Genomic DNA, 17,545 nt, shown 5'->3' on the forward strand with positions numbered 1-17,545 from the left:
TCAGGACCACAAAGGGAGAGATAGAAAACTGAGAACATCTATGTACTGTTCTGTCTTGTCTGCCATGCAATCTGTTCCAACTCATCAAAGAATAAACTGAAAAGCCAACAAACAGTGTTTTAAATTTCCATATTGAATGTGTTTGGATGATTCTGGTTGATTTCAGACTTTTAATTACTACCTAGAAATATCTTCTTTTTAGATCCTTAAAAGAGTTAATCTTGAAGACCTCAAAACTGTGAGTGTCCTGTAGAGCTGCAAAATGTCAGGTGTCTTCCTTCTGCCCCCTTTAATCCTCTTTTAGTGACTCTTTTTACATTGTTAAAGGCAGAAGTTCCCAAAGATGGTTGTGTCACTGGGCTGAGTCAGTGACTCGGATCGGTACAGGAGTCAAAGCTGTATTTTAACATCATTTCACTTGGCTCAGGTGATTTTGTGGTGTTGCTATTTTGATGAATTAACAAGTAGGAGAGGACAGGATTTGTCCTGTTAACAAGGTAAAACTATTTTATGCTCAGCCTTAGAGCTTTCCTTTAGCCTGTTCACCAAACTATTTGGGAAAAACATTTCTCTCTCCCTCTCTGTGTCAGAGCCATGAATAATCACCTGATGTAAGGCTGGTGTTCAGTGAAGTTATGCTGATACAAGATGAAGGACAGTCTGATTAATTGGACTATTCACAGTTCTTTGAGACAAAATTTATTGAGTTCTCTGACTCATGGTGCTTACCTGTGGCAGTCTGGATGTTGGGCAGCCTTTTCAGCAAACAGCCGCTCTTTGAAGCTAAGGAAGAAAGAAGAAAGCATTTATCTTAGCAGAAGAGCATTCACTAGAACAATGTATGGAGTAAACAGGAAGGCTTTTTTGATCTCAGTGTTTCTGCAGCTGTTCTTACTGTTAAAGGTTCCAGCTAGTCTCTGTTTTCCCTAAAGCAGTTTGGATTTTTGTTCGTTTTGTGAGGGCACTTTTAGTCATGGTAACTGCAAGGGTTCTTCCAGGTCAGGGTTGTGTTCAGTATTTACAGCAAAGTTTCTGGAGGAAGTGTTTTTCCTCCCATAGCATTCTTCTTCTTAAGGCTTCCATGTGGTCCTTACTAGATTAATTGATGTCTGCTTGAATTCATGACATCTGTCTCTTATATAGGTCAGTGGAGACAGCCTTTTTTGGACTACTGGTTCAGAAAGAGGAGTGAGAAAAATTCAAAACCTCATGACTATATACAGCATTTTGTAAAACTACTGTTAAACCACATTCCCCAGTTGTGAGGTCACCACTGCATACTGTCTAGAGCACTTTATTCACTGACCAGTGGTTTTTTCCTCTTTATTTCATCCAGTCTGGAGAGGGGGGAGAGCACCCTTGCCGTATCAAATTGACTTTTTCTTTTGTTTAGAGAAGTTGTTATTTTTTTCCCAGGCTGTCCAGAACTTCCAAAGAAGAGTTTAAAGGGCAGCTTTTATCACCCTTAGCCCTGGAAAGTTACTGAAGAGACTGAAAAGGGAGGGTGTTGTGAAGTGTTTGTGTTAGGTTTCCATCATCCCAAATTTTTGGGGGTTCCAGGCCTAAATTTTTAGGGTTTTTATCTTCAAATTTTTTGGGGTTCCAGGCCCAATTTTTTGGGGTTCTCATCACAAATTTTTGGGGTTCCAGGCCCAAATTTTTGCGGTTCCCGGCCCAAATTTTTGGGGTTCCCGGCCCAAAGTTTTGGCTTCCTACCCTAACCCTTCTCATCCCAAATTTTTTGGCTTTTAGACGCAGAATTTTCCAGGTTACACACTCAGGTTTTTGGTTCTAGACTTGGAGTTCTGGGGTTCCAGACACAGAATTTTGAGGTTCCAGACTCAGAATTTTCAAGGTTCCATACTCAGGTTTTGGGGTTCTAGGCTCGGGGGTTTCAGGGTTCCAGACTCTGAATTTGGGGTCCCAGACTCGGATTTTGGGGTTCTAGACTCAAGTTTTGGGGTTCTAGGTTCGGGTTCTAGATCGGGTGTTAGATCAAGTTCTAGGGTTCTAGATCGGGTGCTAGATCAAGTTCTAGATCGGGTTCTGGGGTTCTAGATCAAGTTCTAGGGTTCTAGATTGGGTTCTAGATCAGGTTCTAGATCAGGTTCTAGGGTTCTAGGTTCGGGTTCTAGGGTTCTAGATCGGGTTCTAGATCAAGTTCTAGGGTTCTAGGTTGGGTTCTGGAGCAGGTTCTAGATCAGGTTCTGGGGTTCTAGATCGGGTTCTAGGGTTCTAGATCAGGTTCTGGGGTTCTAGATTGGGTTCTAGATCGGGTTCTAGAGCAGGTTCTAATGTTCTAGATCGGGTTCTAGGTCGGGTTTTAGGGTTCTAGATTGGGTTCTAGACTCGGGTTTGGGGGTTCTAGACTCTGTATAATTTTGGGGGGTTCAGGGCCAAATTTTTTGGGGTTCCAGGCCCAAATTTTGGGGGTTCTCTACCCTAACCCTTCTCTTCCCAAATTTTTGGGGTTCCAGGCCCTATTTTTGGGCGTTCTCATCCCAAATTTTGGGGTTCCAGGCCCAAATTTTTGTGGTTCTCTACCCTAACCCTATTCATCCCAAATTTTTGGGGTTCTCATCCCAAATTTTTGGTGTTCTCGGACCAAATTTTTGGGGTTCCAGGCCCAAATTTTTGGGTTCCTACCCTAACCCTTCTCATCCCAAATTTTTTGGCTTTTAGACGCAGAATTTTCCAGGTTACACACTCAGGTTTTTGGTTCTAGACTTGGAGTTCTGGGGTTCCAGACACAGAATTTTGAGGTTCCAGACTCAGAATTTTCAAGGTTCCATACTCAGGTTTTGGGGTTCTAGGCTCGGGGGTTTCAGGGTTCCAGACTCGGAATTTGGGGTCCCAGACTCGGATTTTGGGGTTCTAGACTCAAGTTTTGGGGTTCTAGGTTCGGGTTCTAGGGTTCTAGATCGGGTTCTAGATCAAGTTCTAGGGTTCTAGATTGGGTTCTAGAGCAGGTTCTAGATCAGGTTCTAGGGTTCTAGATCACGTTCTAGATCGGGTTCTAGGGTTCTAGATCGGGTGCTAGATCAAGTTCTAGATCAGGTTCTGGGGTTCTAGAGCAGGTTCTAGATCAGGTTCTAGATCAGGTTCTAGGGTTCTAGATTGGGTTCTAGGTCGGGTTCTAGGGTTCTAGATTGGGTTCTAGACTCGGGTTTGGGGGTTCTAGACTCTGTATAATTTTGGGGGGTTCAGGGCCAAATTTTTTGGGGTTCCAGGCCCAAATTTTGGGGGTTCTCTACCCTAACACTTCTCTTCCCAAATTTTTGGGGTTCCAGGCCCTATTTTTGGGCGTTCTCATCCCAAATTTTGGGGTTCCAGGCCCAAATTTTTGTGGTTCTCTACCCTAACCCTATTCATCCCAAATTTTTGGGGTTCCTACCCTAACGCTATTCATCCCAAATTTTTGGGGTTCCAGGCCCTATTTTTTGGTGTTCTCGTCCCAAATTTTTGGGGTCCCAGTCCCAAATTTTTCGGTTCCTACCCTAACCCTCATCATCCCAAATTTTTGGGGTTCTCATCCCAAATTTTTGGTGTTCTCGGACCAAATTTTTGGGGTTCCAGGCCCAAATTTTTGGGTTCCTACCCTAACCCTTCTCATCCCAAATTTTTGGGCTTTTAGACGCAGAATTTTCCAGGTTACACACTCAGGTTTTTGGTTCTAGACTCGGAGTTCTGGGGTTCCAGACACAGAATTTTGAGGTTCCAGACTCAGAATTTTCAAGAAATCTGCTTATTAGCAGCATGTTCTGCAAGTGCTTCCTTTTGTCAGTTTTACTATCTTCAAAGTAATTTTGCTTGATCTTCCAATGATATGAGAAATAGTGAATAATAAATCATGGTCGACATTTTACGTATTATTCTGCTGTGCTTTATGCCTAGCAAAACACTGAGTCCATAGCCTGGTGCTTCCTACAGTGAAATGAACTGCAGTTTTCTGAAGGAATATTCAGTGATTAAAACCTTAGTCTGACTGATGTTCTCATTTGGCATTTAGAACTACTAAGCACTGGATTTTGACACTCAAATCTACTAAATTGTATTATCCACAGATATAAAACTGTAATTTTGGCTATGCTGTTCCAGAATTTGTAGTTGATCTTTTTTTCCCCCACAGCTATAGTCTTTGGGGAAGTACCTTTGTTTTCAGATGTACTGATTCCTGTTAGTCTGAAGAGAGAATTCCTGGATTCTAATTGGATTGAATTTTTTATTCTCATCTCTTTAGCACTTGTTTGTGTCTCCTGGACCTACACTGCTGGGTTCATTATACTACAAGGAGACAAACCCTGTTCCCTGTCCAAAGAAAGCATTGCCTATGTGTAACAGATGAGGGTTGGTGAGGAAGAGTTACAGGTTACAGCAACAAAATTATGACGCCTCAATTTGGCTTCCTTCATTCCTTCATTTGGCAAAAATGGATGTGATAGGTGAGCATTTTATTTCCTATTAGGCTTTTAATTGCTTCACTTTTTATGGTCATTGCACTAACAGTGGTTTTTAAGAGGCATTTAAATAGTTAATCACAGCATTTAATTTGTGCAGGTTTTGAAAATCACATGACCTGATATCACAGAGCACTATAGTTTCTGGCTTTGGGGAAACAGAGCTCATTTAGAAGGTTCTTGAGAAAGGAGTTCAGCTAGGAATCCCAATTGACTGCTGAGGGAATTTTTATTGACTATAGAGTCCTAACACATTCCATCTCCAAACAGTGGGGTTATCCTTGTCTCCTATCTGTAAAACCAGAATGATGATAGATTGAATGAGGATAGAAACCCAGTAATTTTGGATTTAAGGAAACTAAAGTAGATAAAAGTTCAGTAATATACATTTAAGAATTGTGTTGGTTGTCAGCAAATTACTTCATCATTAAGTTATACTGGTTTTTGTCCACAGATTAGTAAATAATCAAAAACTCGGGGAGCAGTCATCTTCATCTTTTTTTTTTTTCTTCCTTTGGTAAACAGCTGCCTTCTGTGAAAAAAAACCACAAAACTTCTGGATTTCATGCTTTTTGTTTAGTCTAACAACTGGTATTCTAGCCAGTTGTTTCTTCTTTTCCATGTTTCTTTAAAAGCACAAACAAACTTGAAATGGACTGTTTTCTTTACTCCTCATCTCTGTCTATTTGAATACAATTCTGCTTTTTCTCTGGGCTACTAGCCTTGAAGGTAAGTTTTTTTGGGGGGGAAAGGGAAAGTTTACAGAAACCAAAGGAGATTGGGAGATCAGGGATATTACTCAATCTTGAAGGAGTATGCAGCATGAGGTCACATACAAAACGTGCCATGGACTTTGGTTGGATTTTTTATCTTGATCCTTTAAATCTGTTTTTTGTTAAACTCAGGATTTTGTTTCTTTATTTACTTACTTAAATAAAAACTGTCTATCTTGAAAACTTCTTATTCTTTTTTCCATTAGAATCCTGACACTTTTTAGGCATTGATGAAAGGTTATTAATTGAGATGCTCCAGGCAGGGTTCTTGGTCCTTTTCTGATATAGACATCACTTGTAGCTGTATTTCTTAAGATGTTTATGTATTTAGCACTGCTGAGACTAATCTGAAATTGCTACTTCTGCCTAGTGATCTAATTTCTACTATTGCAAAGATTAGGAATGGAATTTAGTAAGGAAGTAGGATCCTCATGATTTTTTTTGTGGGTGGAAGCCTTTTCAGTGTGTTTGTGCAAAGATGGCATTTCAGATGAGTGGCATTCAGTGTTACTGCTCTGAGCTGTCCCTGCCCCTCTGCCTTCCCTGCACTTCCCAGGGGCAGAACTGGCTTCGTGTCACCTCTTCCTTCAGGGCTGTGAAGGTAGGTTGTGGGTTTTGGTGGAATGTCTTCAAAACTTTGTATTCCTGGGCCAATTTAATGTAACCTAATCTTCTTCAGCTGCTGTTCTTGAGTAGTCCAAATAAATATGTGTTATCATTGTAAATGAATTTCACGAGAAGCCACAGGTCGTGGTAAAGAAGCAGAATTTACCATTCACAATGTCATTTTAGAAGTAGGATTTTGGATCATCCGTCCTTGTATTTGGCCACACAATCTCCTTGGGGAATTTGCTTACATACTGGAGTAACATTTGAAAATATTTACATTTATTTCGCTGGCTACAGGACAATAGATGCTGTTCCCATCTCTTTCAATGTAAGCATTTTGCTTTTCCTCTTCTTTCTACCTAGTCATTCCTTTATTTTGTTAGTTTACTTTTTCTTCAGCTGGAAAATAGCAAACATCAAATGATCAGGCTATGTAATGCTTTCAACCCAAGTTTGCAAACTTGTGAGAACTGTAATTGGAGCTTCTTAAAATTTTGGTTCAGTGTTCCCCAACCCACACTGTGCTCCTGATGAACATGGAACTCCAGCCATGTAGCCAGGGGAGGGTTTTATGCTGGTGTCTTCCACTCAAGGAGATTCCAGCTGAGTGACACGATGGTTACAAAGGCAGATGTGGAGATGCCTTTTTCAGTGCCCCAGTGTATGGCACTGACCACCCTATAGATGAATGTAAATTACTTCCTCAGGCTGGCTAACTGAGGAGCTGCATCACCAAACCTGCTGAAGGTGTCCTCCCCTGCCTTTAGGTAAACTGGTTGTATTTGCTGTGAGCCTGGCAGTCTGTAATGAAGGGGAGAGTTGACAGAGCTCCTTACCAGTTGGGCAGAAGGGAGAGCTGGTTTATAGTTTTGTTTCAGTGGTTTTCCCCGTCAAATGGAATTTGTTGCTTTACAAGCATATATGATATTATGAAAAAGAATATGAAGGACTGGAAGCTGTCTATTTATTAGACTATAAGTGATGTATAAAACAAATACTATTCAATTATCTGTGACCTTTCAATATTCATTGAATTACACACGAATGCACATCCTAACCATTCTGCTTGTGTCTTCAGTAGTGTGGTTTTTTGAGCAGTCCTGCAATTTTGAAACAAATCCTGTAACTAGTTCTTACTGTATACTGATTGAAATGTAGCCCTTGGCTTATTTGAGGGACACTGAACTGAAAGTTTTTTTCTAGGAATCTACAAAATTGTGCTTTGGCCAACACTGAGCCATGACTATATGGTAGATACATCTGATCCAGGGGGTCCTACCTAAATTAAAATGCTCTGAATCTCACAGGGTATAGCTATGGGGTCTCAGCATTAACTTCTTTGATTTAGTGATCTGCCAAATTATGTGCTAATATTTAATTATTGCTCCATAATACCTCACTATGTTTAATATGCCTTCATTTCATGTTCTCATTCCATCTCCTGTTCATTCTTCATGTATCATGACATAGGCTTTGTAGAGCTGCTGTATAGGCATGAGACTCAAGTTATTTTGAACCAAAGAGAAAAAAACCCCAAGGAGAAGGATCAGCCTAGAGAGCACATCGCCAAGGACTCCTTTCCCTTTTTTCAAAAATGTGTCAGCTCATATATTTTGTGTGCAAGAGTAACAGCAAGAGGCATCAGTCCTCAAATAAGATGATCTCAAGTAGATGAAGTTTTTTTATTTTTACAACCTGCAATTGAAATTCCATGTGAAAGGCAAAGCAGCAAAATCTCTCTCTTCTAGTAGATTTTGTAATATTCAATTACATGAGCTTAGTTATGGCCATTTTTTCAGTAATCTAAACACTGAGTTGTATTACTAATTTCATTTTTAAAAAGGATTTAGATTCGAGTCTATGAGGATGACATGCTGTCCCTGATCAGGACGTGATGAAGGAATTAACCACGGTGACGTTTTCATATTTGAGATTAAAAGAAGACACACATCTGCCAAATGCAAGCAGAAGGAAAAATCTTGTTACTTTTTCTAAATCCTCTGAAAGCAGCTGGATTTTTAACTTATCCAAATTGTGAAATTTTGTTGAGATTGATGTCCACATAACAGTGTAGAGAAGCACAGAAAATCTTAAGAATTCAGGATGTGTGCTGGTCTCATAAGAGAATAGTCAGAAAAAAAAGCAAGAGTGCATTTTCTCTTCAGTGGAATAAGCCAATTACTTCCCTTTAACTTCACCCTCATGCAGGCACTTGTTTAAAAACAGCAGATGTTTACAGTTACTGACTGTGACTTGTTTTTCTCATTTATTCTGGAGAAATTTTTTACTTTACCAGCTTTTTCCTGCACATAATCTGACCAAAATTTAAAGGGTCCACAATGTCGTCTAATTGCATTCTTTCTGCTGTCTCCACTACCTCTTTAACTACCTCAGCCCAGCATGAACATGGGAATTGTGAGCTGGAATAATGGACCTGGACCTGGAAGACGTAAGGGAGAGTTGCCCTCTTCTGTCATAAGCATCATGATGCTCCTGCCTGGCTGGTTTATCAAGATGGCCTTGCAGTTCAGGCACAGTAATGGGTCTAGTGAGATGAAGCTATTTGCTGGCTTCTAAAGGACTAAGAGAGTAATAGTGTTTGGTTTTCCCGTTTGGAAATAAAAACCCCATCAAAGAAGCAGCAATATATGCAGCAGTGTAGTTAGGTACATTGTCATCAAATACAAAGGAGATGGTCATTTGTAGACATCAGTTCTGTACAGTTCTTTTATTGCAGGACCACGTAGCTACAAACACAGTGTGATTTTTTGAAGCTGGATTTGTTTGAAAGATGTATACTTCTCTGTGGGATACTTTGTGCAGAATGTTTTGCATCCTGATTTATGGAAGACCGATCTCTGCAAGATTTGTGGATCTTGCAGAAAAAAAAATACTTGCAAAGCAAATGTATATATCTAAAATGATGTTAACTTGGACAGCTTCATCTGGTAGCAGAATGATAAACACCAAGGCTGTATCCAGCCTTACTCTAAATTTGCTCTGGGTTACACCTACTAGAGGCTTATCATTATGAGCATGTTGGCAGTGACAGTATGCAATGCCTGTTTCAAAGAGATTGAACAAATAAAACACATCCCTAGATTTTAAATGTAGAGTGCCCCTTTCTAGTTTTCTGTAGCTTGCTGACTCAAAATGCGGCACCAAGAAAGGAGATGAGCAAATGTTGAATGATACGAGATGGCAGCTACAGTTGGCTTAGAGAACTGTTCTGCCTCTGGCACTTTGGATCATGAACTTCATCACATCCAAGAAATGTTAACAGCTCGGCCTGGGGGCTTTAGCAGCTCTGAGTGTCTTTGTGGGTTTGTACTGACAGCTTCCCTCCGTCAGTATGCAGTGATTGGCATTCGGGGGGCTCACATGCAGGAGGGTCTCAGCCTGCTATTCTTGTGCAGAAACACCATGATGGGCATCTGAGTGACGTTTTAATTTGATAATGAAAGCACCATTAAATCAGAAAAGAGAAAAATGCCTGTTTGTGGCACAAGATATTTTGTGTGACCACTGAGGTCATTTGAGACAGGCCTGCTGTTGAAGTAGTTATACAAGTTTGCCAGCAATGACTCACTACCGTGGTGGCTGCAGATAAATTCCAGTTGCTTTCTACTTGTTTTTGAAGGTTTTGGTATTCGGGATTTCTCTGTGTTGCGTAAAGAATAAAATTCTAGCAAGCTTAGGTTTGCTTGAAAAAAGTTGAAATTTCCCATATATCTTCTTATCTGAAATGCTTCCATAGGCTATGGTCCATACATCCTGCCGTCCCTTTTGACTGTCAGAACAGGATATACTTTAGCATCATTAAAACCTTTTATTTTGTCAGTCCTTAATGTGCCTACTTATAAAGAGATCTTGACTGGCGTAAGAACACAGATCATTTTGGATGCTCATTTCTCAGATGCTTTCTCATCTCTGTCATTTAAAGAAATGTATTATGATATCACATGAGCACCAAACTCATGGATTTGGGTTGTGCTAGATAATGTTACACGTGTCTTTTTCTCTCCATGTCTGTATTATATACTTAGAGATATCTAAACTTTATTGTAAATAATTTACAGTGTAAATGGCCAGAAGCATTGTTTTGCCATCCTACAGATGAGGAATTTTGATAGTAAAATATTACATGTTTGGACTATAACTATGCAGGATATCTGTGGCAGAATTAAATAGGATCTGTGTTCTTTAGCTTTTTATGGTACTCTTTAGTTTAAAAGGTCTTAAGAAATTAAATACTTACAGTGACTATCTTCTCCAGTTTCTTTTCTCTTCCAGATATTGAAGGTTTAGATTTTTATTCAGCAGAAATATATTTTATTCTTTAAGAGCCAAGAGATTCTGTATGTATCTGTACATTCAGAATTACAGGGGTTCTGTATACAGAGGGACCATTCTCCTATACTTTAGGAGCTATGGGAGGTTTTGTACTGTATGCAGCTTGCTGTAAAATTAATTGTCCCTCTATTGTTCATCCAGTTGGAACTGGCTATTGGCCTCTTGAGAGGTAACGCAGGACCAATATAAGAAGAATAGTTACTACCAGTTCAGCATGGAGTTACTGTCTTTCCTGTATATAATTTTGAAACTCTGAATCCACATTCCTTGTAGTTAGTAGTAATTCGCTGGCTAAGTGATAATGGTGATGCCTGGGAAAGAACATGACTGGGTTAGCAACAGGCTCTTCAGAACTGATTTCATGGTGCTACTCTGTGGAGCTGCACTGTCATCTTCATTTGAGTCCTACTTTGAACTGGAGGAAGAAACTTTTCATTACTTGCCTGTTGCTGATAATGATGTAGTGTTATACACTAACAGTGCTGATAATGATGTAACAGTGTTATCGATTGAGCCTTTGCAACTTCCACTGAACGTCAAGCGTGGAATTGTAAATGCTTTTTTTTGTTGTTCTTTGAAGGAATATTAACAATTCTCATATTGTGGCTGACACTAAGATATCCAATGTTACTTGGAAAGCACAAGTGAATTAACCCTTGTAATGCTTTAATGAAATGGGTGAATATAAAAATGTTGCAGGTGGTGAATAGTGACACAAAAGGAAATGTTTTTTTCAGGTCACTCACTAGACCTATGGTAAATGCATGTGCTGGACTGAAATACCTTTAATTGAGTTGCTACTTTTGTTTCTGTACAGAAATGGAATGAAAAAAACCCAACATATTCTAAATTTGGCCCAAGAGTCACTAGTTGAGCTGAATTAAGACACTCCTCAACAAAGCAGCAGCAATTGTCATCTCTTCCAAATAGTGAAACCACTCATCCTATGATGATACCCTGCCAGTACTGCTTGTAGCTGAGTTTCAAATTTCTGAAACTATCTTTAAGTAATCTTCTAAATAATACTTTTCTATAATTTTAACTTTGATCATAACTTAGGAAAAAAATAGACAAAGCAAATTGCTGTTTATGTCTTTTTTCCTTTTGAAAGGTTGAAGTCTAAAATGATATATTGATATTTTCCTTCTATGAGCTTTACCTTGCTAGCTATGAAAATCCCTCAGCAAAACTAATGGTTTAGTGGTATTTCAGATATCTTTACCTCTCTCCTTTGTTGTTCTTCTGTGATGCCATAGTGCAACAAATAAATAACTCTGTGTTTGCAATTACTCCCAGCAGCTGTTCTCAGTTATAGCAAAGCTATTAGGAGAAAAATTACTTGTATGATTGCAAAAACTAGTTCATAGCCAGGAGAGTCCTGATTCTGTACTTGTTTTTCCGCAGGCCTCCAGAACTGGCATCAAAGTATGCCAATTTCTCTGAGGGAGTGTGCAAGCCAGGCTATGCATCAGCGCTCATGACTGTCATCTTCCCAAAGTAAGTAATCACTGTGGGAGGCTTTTTCCCACTTCCCCTGATGACCTCTCATCCTTCAAGGTGGGTGATTGGCAGAGTTTGTCTTGAAAAGTGTCCTTACTCTGTCACTCGATTGGTCCATGGAGAGACCAGTGTTGAAATTCTGGACTATTTGAGCGGTCAGTGGCAGTAGTTTAGTTGACTTTAGTCTGACTAGGACTTTGCTCTCAGAGTAGAGACTTCTGGGTGTTGAGTAATAAAACAAATTATGTTGTCAGTGCATGATACAAATGTGTGGTCAAGCTCACTGCTAGTACCAGATGATGGAATGCTTAGGAAGCTTTGATCATGATTAAGTTATCTGGAGTAGATAGTAAGGTGTGATCTTTTGTTGTAGTTAGTTCTGGGTTTTTCTGTTCTTGGAAGAGCAGGGTAAAGCATCCCTCAGGCACCTGGAGTTTGTAGATTTGCTGGAAGACAGTTCAGAAGATAGACTGGCAGGAGCATTAATCTGTTGAGGCTCAAGGAATTCAGTTTGGTGCATTGAATGGAAGATTTGACCAAATGGTTGTTTGACCATTGTACAAGCTTCTTGTACTCACAGAAGAGATGCTCTAGTGCAACAATCTCTGTGGCAGAAGAGGTTGTGGACTTTATAACATAACTGGCACATTTCCAAAAGAGAGATTTTATTTCTTTTGAGGAGGGAATTTTCACGACCTGTGCATCTAAAGGTTAGGTTGAGTGATCATGGCCTTCAAGTCAAGCCTGAAATTGGTGTTATCTTCTGTCTTTTTTTTTTTTTTTTTTTTTTTTTTTTTTTTTTTTTTTTTGTTGACAAGCATGGTGTCTGGAAGCTTTTTAAAATAAAAAAATACATCTAACATTGCCTTGTAACCAGTAGATACTGTAGACAAGCCTTAGAAACAAAACAAAACAAAACACTAAAGTTCTCCATCAGCAGTGTAAACCAAACAATTATCAGTATTATCTTCTGTGAGAATTTTGGAACTCTGGTTACAGTATAAATATTAGAACTGAAAGTAAATGCTTTTAAATCTATGTTTGTGTACATATTAAATGTAAATAGTAGAGAGTAGGATGAACTCATTATTACAAAACTATTAATCTTATTTTAATTTTAAAAATACTTTGGCTTTGAGAAGGAGGTTTTTAGCCTCCTAGAATCTGAAGTGATATTCTCTCCCTCAGCAGCTGCTTACAGATCTCTGTTCAGTCACCTTCTCCCAGCAGTGGAGAAGTGCAATTGAACCAATTCCATGCAAAGAAGTACAAATGTGTCTCCAGTCAAAGCAAGTGCTTGTTGTCTTGTTCATACATTGAAAAATCACATTCACAGTTTAAAGATGTTGTTTAAACACAACATCTCACTGGGTGTTTATGTTCAGGTGCTCGTCTGACATGGGCCCTAAAACTTAACTAATGTTGACTTTTTTTTCTGTGATGCCTTTAATTTCTTTACCAATTGAATTCAGTGTTGGACATTTCATTATTTTACCAAGTACTGCTGTAAGGATGGCTGACCAGTAGTTATGAAAAAAAAATCATGCTGCACTTAAAATTCTGTCTCTTCTGCAACTTTTCTTGTACTTGGAGAACTATGCAATGTTAATATTACCAAGCCAGGTATTCAATATATTTGGAACTCTTAAAGCCAAATTATCATGCCTGTTCATTTAAAGGTTCAAGCTGCATGATTTGCTTTATTCTAGCTTTTGTTTTCAGTTGATTGTGTCATTAGGAAGCCATCATCTCTACAACTGACATTTTTTAGGCTTGGTCTTTGCTGTAAAATGTGTGGTTTTGTTGGGTGTTTTTAATATTTGGATAAAGTTGGTTTGGCTGTTTTCAAGCATGAATAAAATGAATAAATGTTTTCCCATTTTAAGGTTCCTGACTTTTTAGTGCAATTTTAAATGTAAATAGGCAAAATATGGTGGAAATAGTTGAAATAGAATAAATATTTCTCAAAGGATGTAGCTCTTCTTCGTAAGTGCTTTTTTACTGGTAAAAATACGAATTCAGACTTTACCAAGCATGAGCAAGTGCTGGATGGATTAAAGGGCAATGGCCTGAGAAGTACCAAAATGTGGTTGATGGTAAGGAAAGACTAAATATTTGTTTGTTTGTTTGTTTGAATGAGGTCCTCAGTCAATCAGTTCTCATTCTAGCAGTGCTTGATCCCTTAATCAATAATTCTACCTGGGAAGAATCCTAGGTTGTAGAGTACTAAATAAAGTGTCAGTTACTTCTAGAGAAAAATCTGGATTGCCTGATTTAAATGACCACAGTCCAACAAAATATATGTTAATATATCCAGCATGAAATAAAACATCTGGGAGGAATAAATGCAGATTTTACGTTCAAGACAGAAAAAAAACTCTGTCTTGGAAACAGAGAAATCTTCATGTAATCTTAATAAAATACCATTTCTTAAGTGCTATTTCATATGTACACAAAAAAGTTGAGAATTTTATGTGAAGCACTGGATTATAATTAAAATACAAAACCTCACAATCCAAGATTTCTAGAATACTGTGTCCAGTTTCAATGGTAAAGTGTGAGAATGGAGGAGAAATTAGAGATGGAAGAAAAGCCACAGAAATGAACGACTTGCTTAAACACTAAAGTAAACAAGACTCCTAGAAATAAGTCGTCTTTCTGAAGCAGAAGTTCTATCCAAATGAGGAGAATAGGAAAGAGCATTAACTTTGGCAAGTTAAATATAAACCATAATGAGGTAGAGCAAAAAAAATGTTGAGGAACAACTTTCTAAAGACATTAAAGAAAAAAAATAAAGCTTTTTGTCTAACTGTCAAAGGCAGAAAGCTGTCAGAGATCCCGATGAGCTGATAGAGGTTCATAATATTACATGTGAGCTAAGGGGAGGTAAAGCTGCAGCAGAGAAGTTATTTGCATTGCTATTCACTACAGAACAGTTCCCATGTGGACCCTTCATTTCCAGGGGACAGGCTGGGAGAAAGTGACAGAAGCTTGACGTTTTGGAGTGAATTCCTAGCACAAAGAATTGCTAGGAAAAGTTGTCACTTTGTGAGGAACTCGGTGTTGAAGTTGCCGAGTTACACACGGTTGCGTTTAATCATTGCTTAAACTGGCCTTAGAATGGAAGAATGAAAAGCAGTAAACGTGCTGGGCTTTTCAAAAAGGGTCTAGGGGGTTGTTTGGGAAAGTGGAAGCTAAGAGCAAGCCTGGTTTCTGTATCAGGCTCCTCTTAGAATCTAAAAATAAAGAAAAGAATTAGTGTTAGCTCACAGAGAAGAGACAAGTTGTCTTCTTCAGCAGGAACTTCTGCCCTGTAAATCTGCTTTGTTGTTTCAATGATCGGATCAGCATTTGATAGAGGTGATTTAAATAATACAGTGCATCTGGATTTCTTAAAACAAACCATAATACACACGAACACAAAACCCCCAAGAAAACAAACCCCACCCCAAAAACCCAAAAACAACCAAACATTTGCCATTTCAAAGATTTTTGGAAAGTTAAACTGTTGCAATCTTATTGTGACTAGGTAAATAGTGGAAACTGTGGAAAAAATAAGAAGATTGGACAGTACAGGAATGTTATTCCTGGAGTCTTCTGGAAGAAAGTGTGCTGGAATCTCTGATGTTCCAAGTGCTCATAAACTACCTGGAATGGAGGATGAATAATAAAGCACTAACACATTTTTCCAGGTGATAAGATCGAAAGCTGACTATGAGTAATGTCAGAGGGATCTCACAGTGGTGTAAGTGGTGGGGCAAGAAAATGGCAGGCCAAATTCAGTTCTGATAGATATAAGATAGTGTTTGTGGAGAAGACTGATCTGACAGTTTGTGGTGTGTGGTGGAATTAGCTGTGCCTTAGTTACACTCTGTGAAGTAGAGCAAGCAGAGGGTGTTCAAAAGCCTGTATAACATAGTGAATGACATGGTTTGACGATGTTTGGAGATACTAAATACAAATATTGTGCTTCAGGTTTAATATAAATAATGGTAAGTGTTATTTCTTGATATTTCCAGTTATATTTTTCTGAGAATGGGATCCACAGTGGGTAGAAGATTTTAAAAAATAAAATAGACTCTTAAGTACTCATGTATTGAACTCTCTAAGTTACATCTTAAATGGATGTTGAGGGCAGCATGTACCTTGATGTCATCCCTCTGTCTTAGGCTTTTTACTGGAGTGTTGTCACATGGACACAGACATCAGGTATTGGGCAAAATGGATGTCTGGTCCAATCCCTTGCTCCCATGATTTCTTTTCTGGGTTTTTTGATGATTGTGCCTTAAAGGCAGAGTGACATAGCTTCAGAAAAACAGGCTGCAGTCTGAGTCACGACACTGGCTCCACACCAAGAAAAATGGGTGCATGATCCCAGTCCTGCATCTTGGTGTAAGGTCTGGCCAGCTGGGCTGCATCTGCTGCTCTCTCTGAGTGAAGGAGTTACCTAATTTTTCACTTTCCAGGACAATAAGATTCTGCCTCTTTCAAATCTCCCAATAGCAGATAATGTCTCAAAGTGCCTGAAGTGAGGTTACTGGTTTCAGAATGATACAAAGAAAATGGCAAATGTGTTTGGTAAGACAGCATCAGTAGGTCGGTGAATTAGACTACTATGTTCAGTGAATTACTCTATTTTAGTTGGTCTGAGGTCACCTACACGTCTGGAGTTAATGCTTTGACCTTTCTGTAGAAGGCACTAACTTGTATTTGCAGTGGTAACACTGCAGTCTCCTGCGTGTCTGGCCTTGCTGTGGAAATGACACTGCCTGTGTACAGCTCTTTCTATGCCCTATTCTTTATCAAAAGAGAAAAGAGACCTCTGCCCACGGTTTGTGGCTGACATGCCAGACTGGGACAGTTCAGCTACTCAATACTCAGCTGCAATTTTCCAACCACAAGCTCTTGTAATTTGGCAGCTAATACTAAAAATTAGAGGAGGCGGTAAATAGGGAGGGAATGTCTGCAGCCTGCAGACTTGTGTATCTGTGTTTGGTAGGGGAACATGGCAAATAATTATTTAAGGAGTATCTGAAGGTATTTCAGAATAAGGGGGAAAGGGGAACTGCAATTTACAACAAATCTGTTGGTGTTGTGACCAAAAGAGTGAATTTATCATTTGTGATTCAGATACATAAAACTATTTTTTCACCAAGGAGATACGATTGAAAGCATTCTGTAGTGAATTGGTGCTAAGAAATAGTTTCATATGATTCACAAACCTTTTAAAGCCAATTCAGAAATAAATTCAGTTTGGTTTGTTTGATTATTCTGGTGTGAACTTCCTATTGATTAGCAATTGGTATTTTCTTTACAGTCATATTTTTCCCCCCCCCTCTTATTTTTCAATACTGTAGCCTGCTCTTCACTCAGACTATAAACAGCTCTCCTGTAAAGTCTTCTGGGTTTATATTTTCATGCTGAATTGCTTCTTTGTACATAAAGTTCAAAATTTTTAAGGCTTTCATATCAGCAGAGAGTGCATGACACGGATTTGTGCCAGCCACAGAAATTTCAGTGGCTTTCTCTAAAGTCATTCTTCTGTGGGTTTTTTTTTCTGATGTTTAGTTCCCCCTTGATTTTGTAGGTCATAGACTCCTGTGCCTTTCTCCACTTCCACAGGCTGGGGGAGTATAAATGGGGCAGGACCAGAAGGCCTTTCTTTAGAGTGTAGACTCTTATCTCCTTCACATCAGAGCTTGGTAAAAATTTGCCATTGGTGTCTTACAGATACGGTTTTGCACTTTCTATGCTTTAGGGAAACACCCCGTTCTTATATGCAAATGAGGGATAGGGACTTTGAGTGGAACTGGAGCTTCAGCAAGGGCTTTAGTAGGAGGCAAGATAATTTAA

General features: G+C 39.0%; 1 protein-coding gene across 15 annotated transcripts in view; it reads left to right on the top strand.

The window, feature by feature from the left end:
- ST3GAL3 (ST3 beta-galactoside alpha-2,3-sialyltransferase 3) overlaps positions 1-17,545 on the top strand; it is a 185,763-nt gene that overhangs the window by 64,279 nt on the left and 103,939 nt on the right. For 11 of the 15 annotated variants that reach the window (XM_058842189.1, XM_058842188.1, XM_058842194.1 and 8 more), the window contains one exon: positions 11,597-11,689. The exons of the other annotated variants lie outside the window; for them this stretch is intronic. In XM_058842189.1, the coding sequence (XP_058698172.1) occupies positions 11,597-11,689 (93 nt within the window). The remainder of the gene's footprint in view (positions 1-11,596; positions 11,690-17,545) is intronic. 15 annotated transcript variants of the gene reach the window in all.

This window comes from Poecile atricapillus, chromosome 7 (genome assembly GCF_030490865.1).
Source record: "Poecile atricapillus isolate bPoeAtr1 chromosome 7, bPoeAtr1.hap1, whole genome shotgun sequence".
In the NCBI taxonomy this organism is placed as follows: domain Eukaryota; kingdom Metazoa; phylum Chordata; class Aves; order Passeriformes; family Paridae; genus Poecile; species Poecile atricapillus.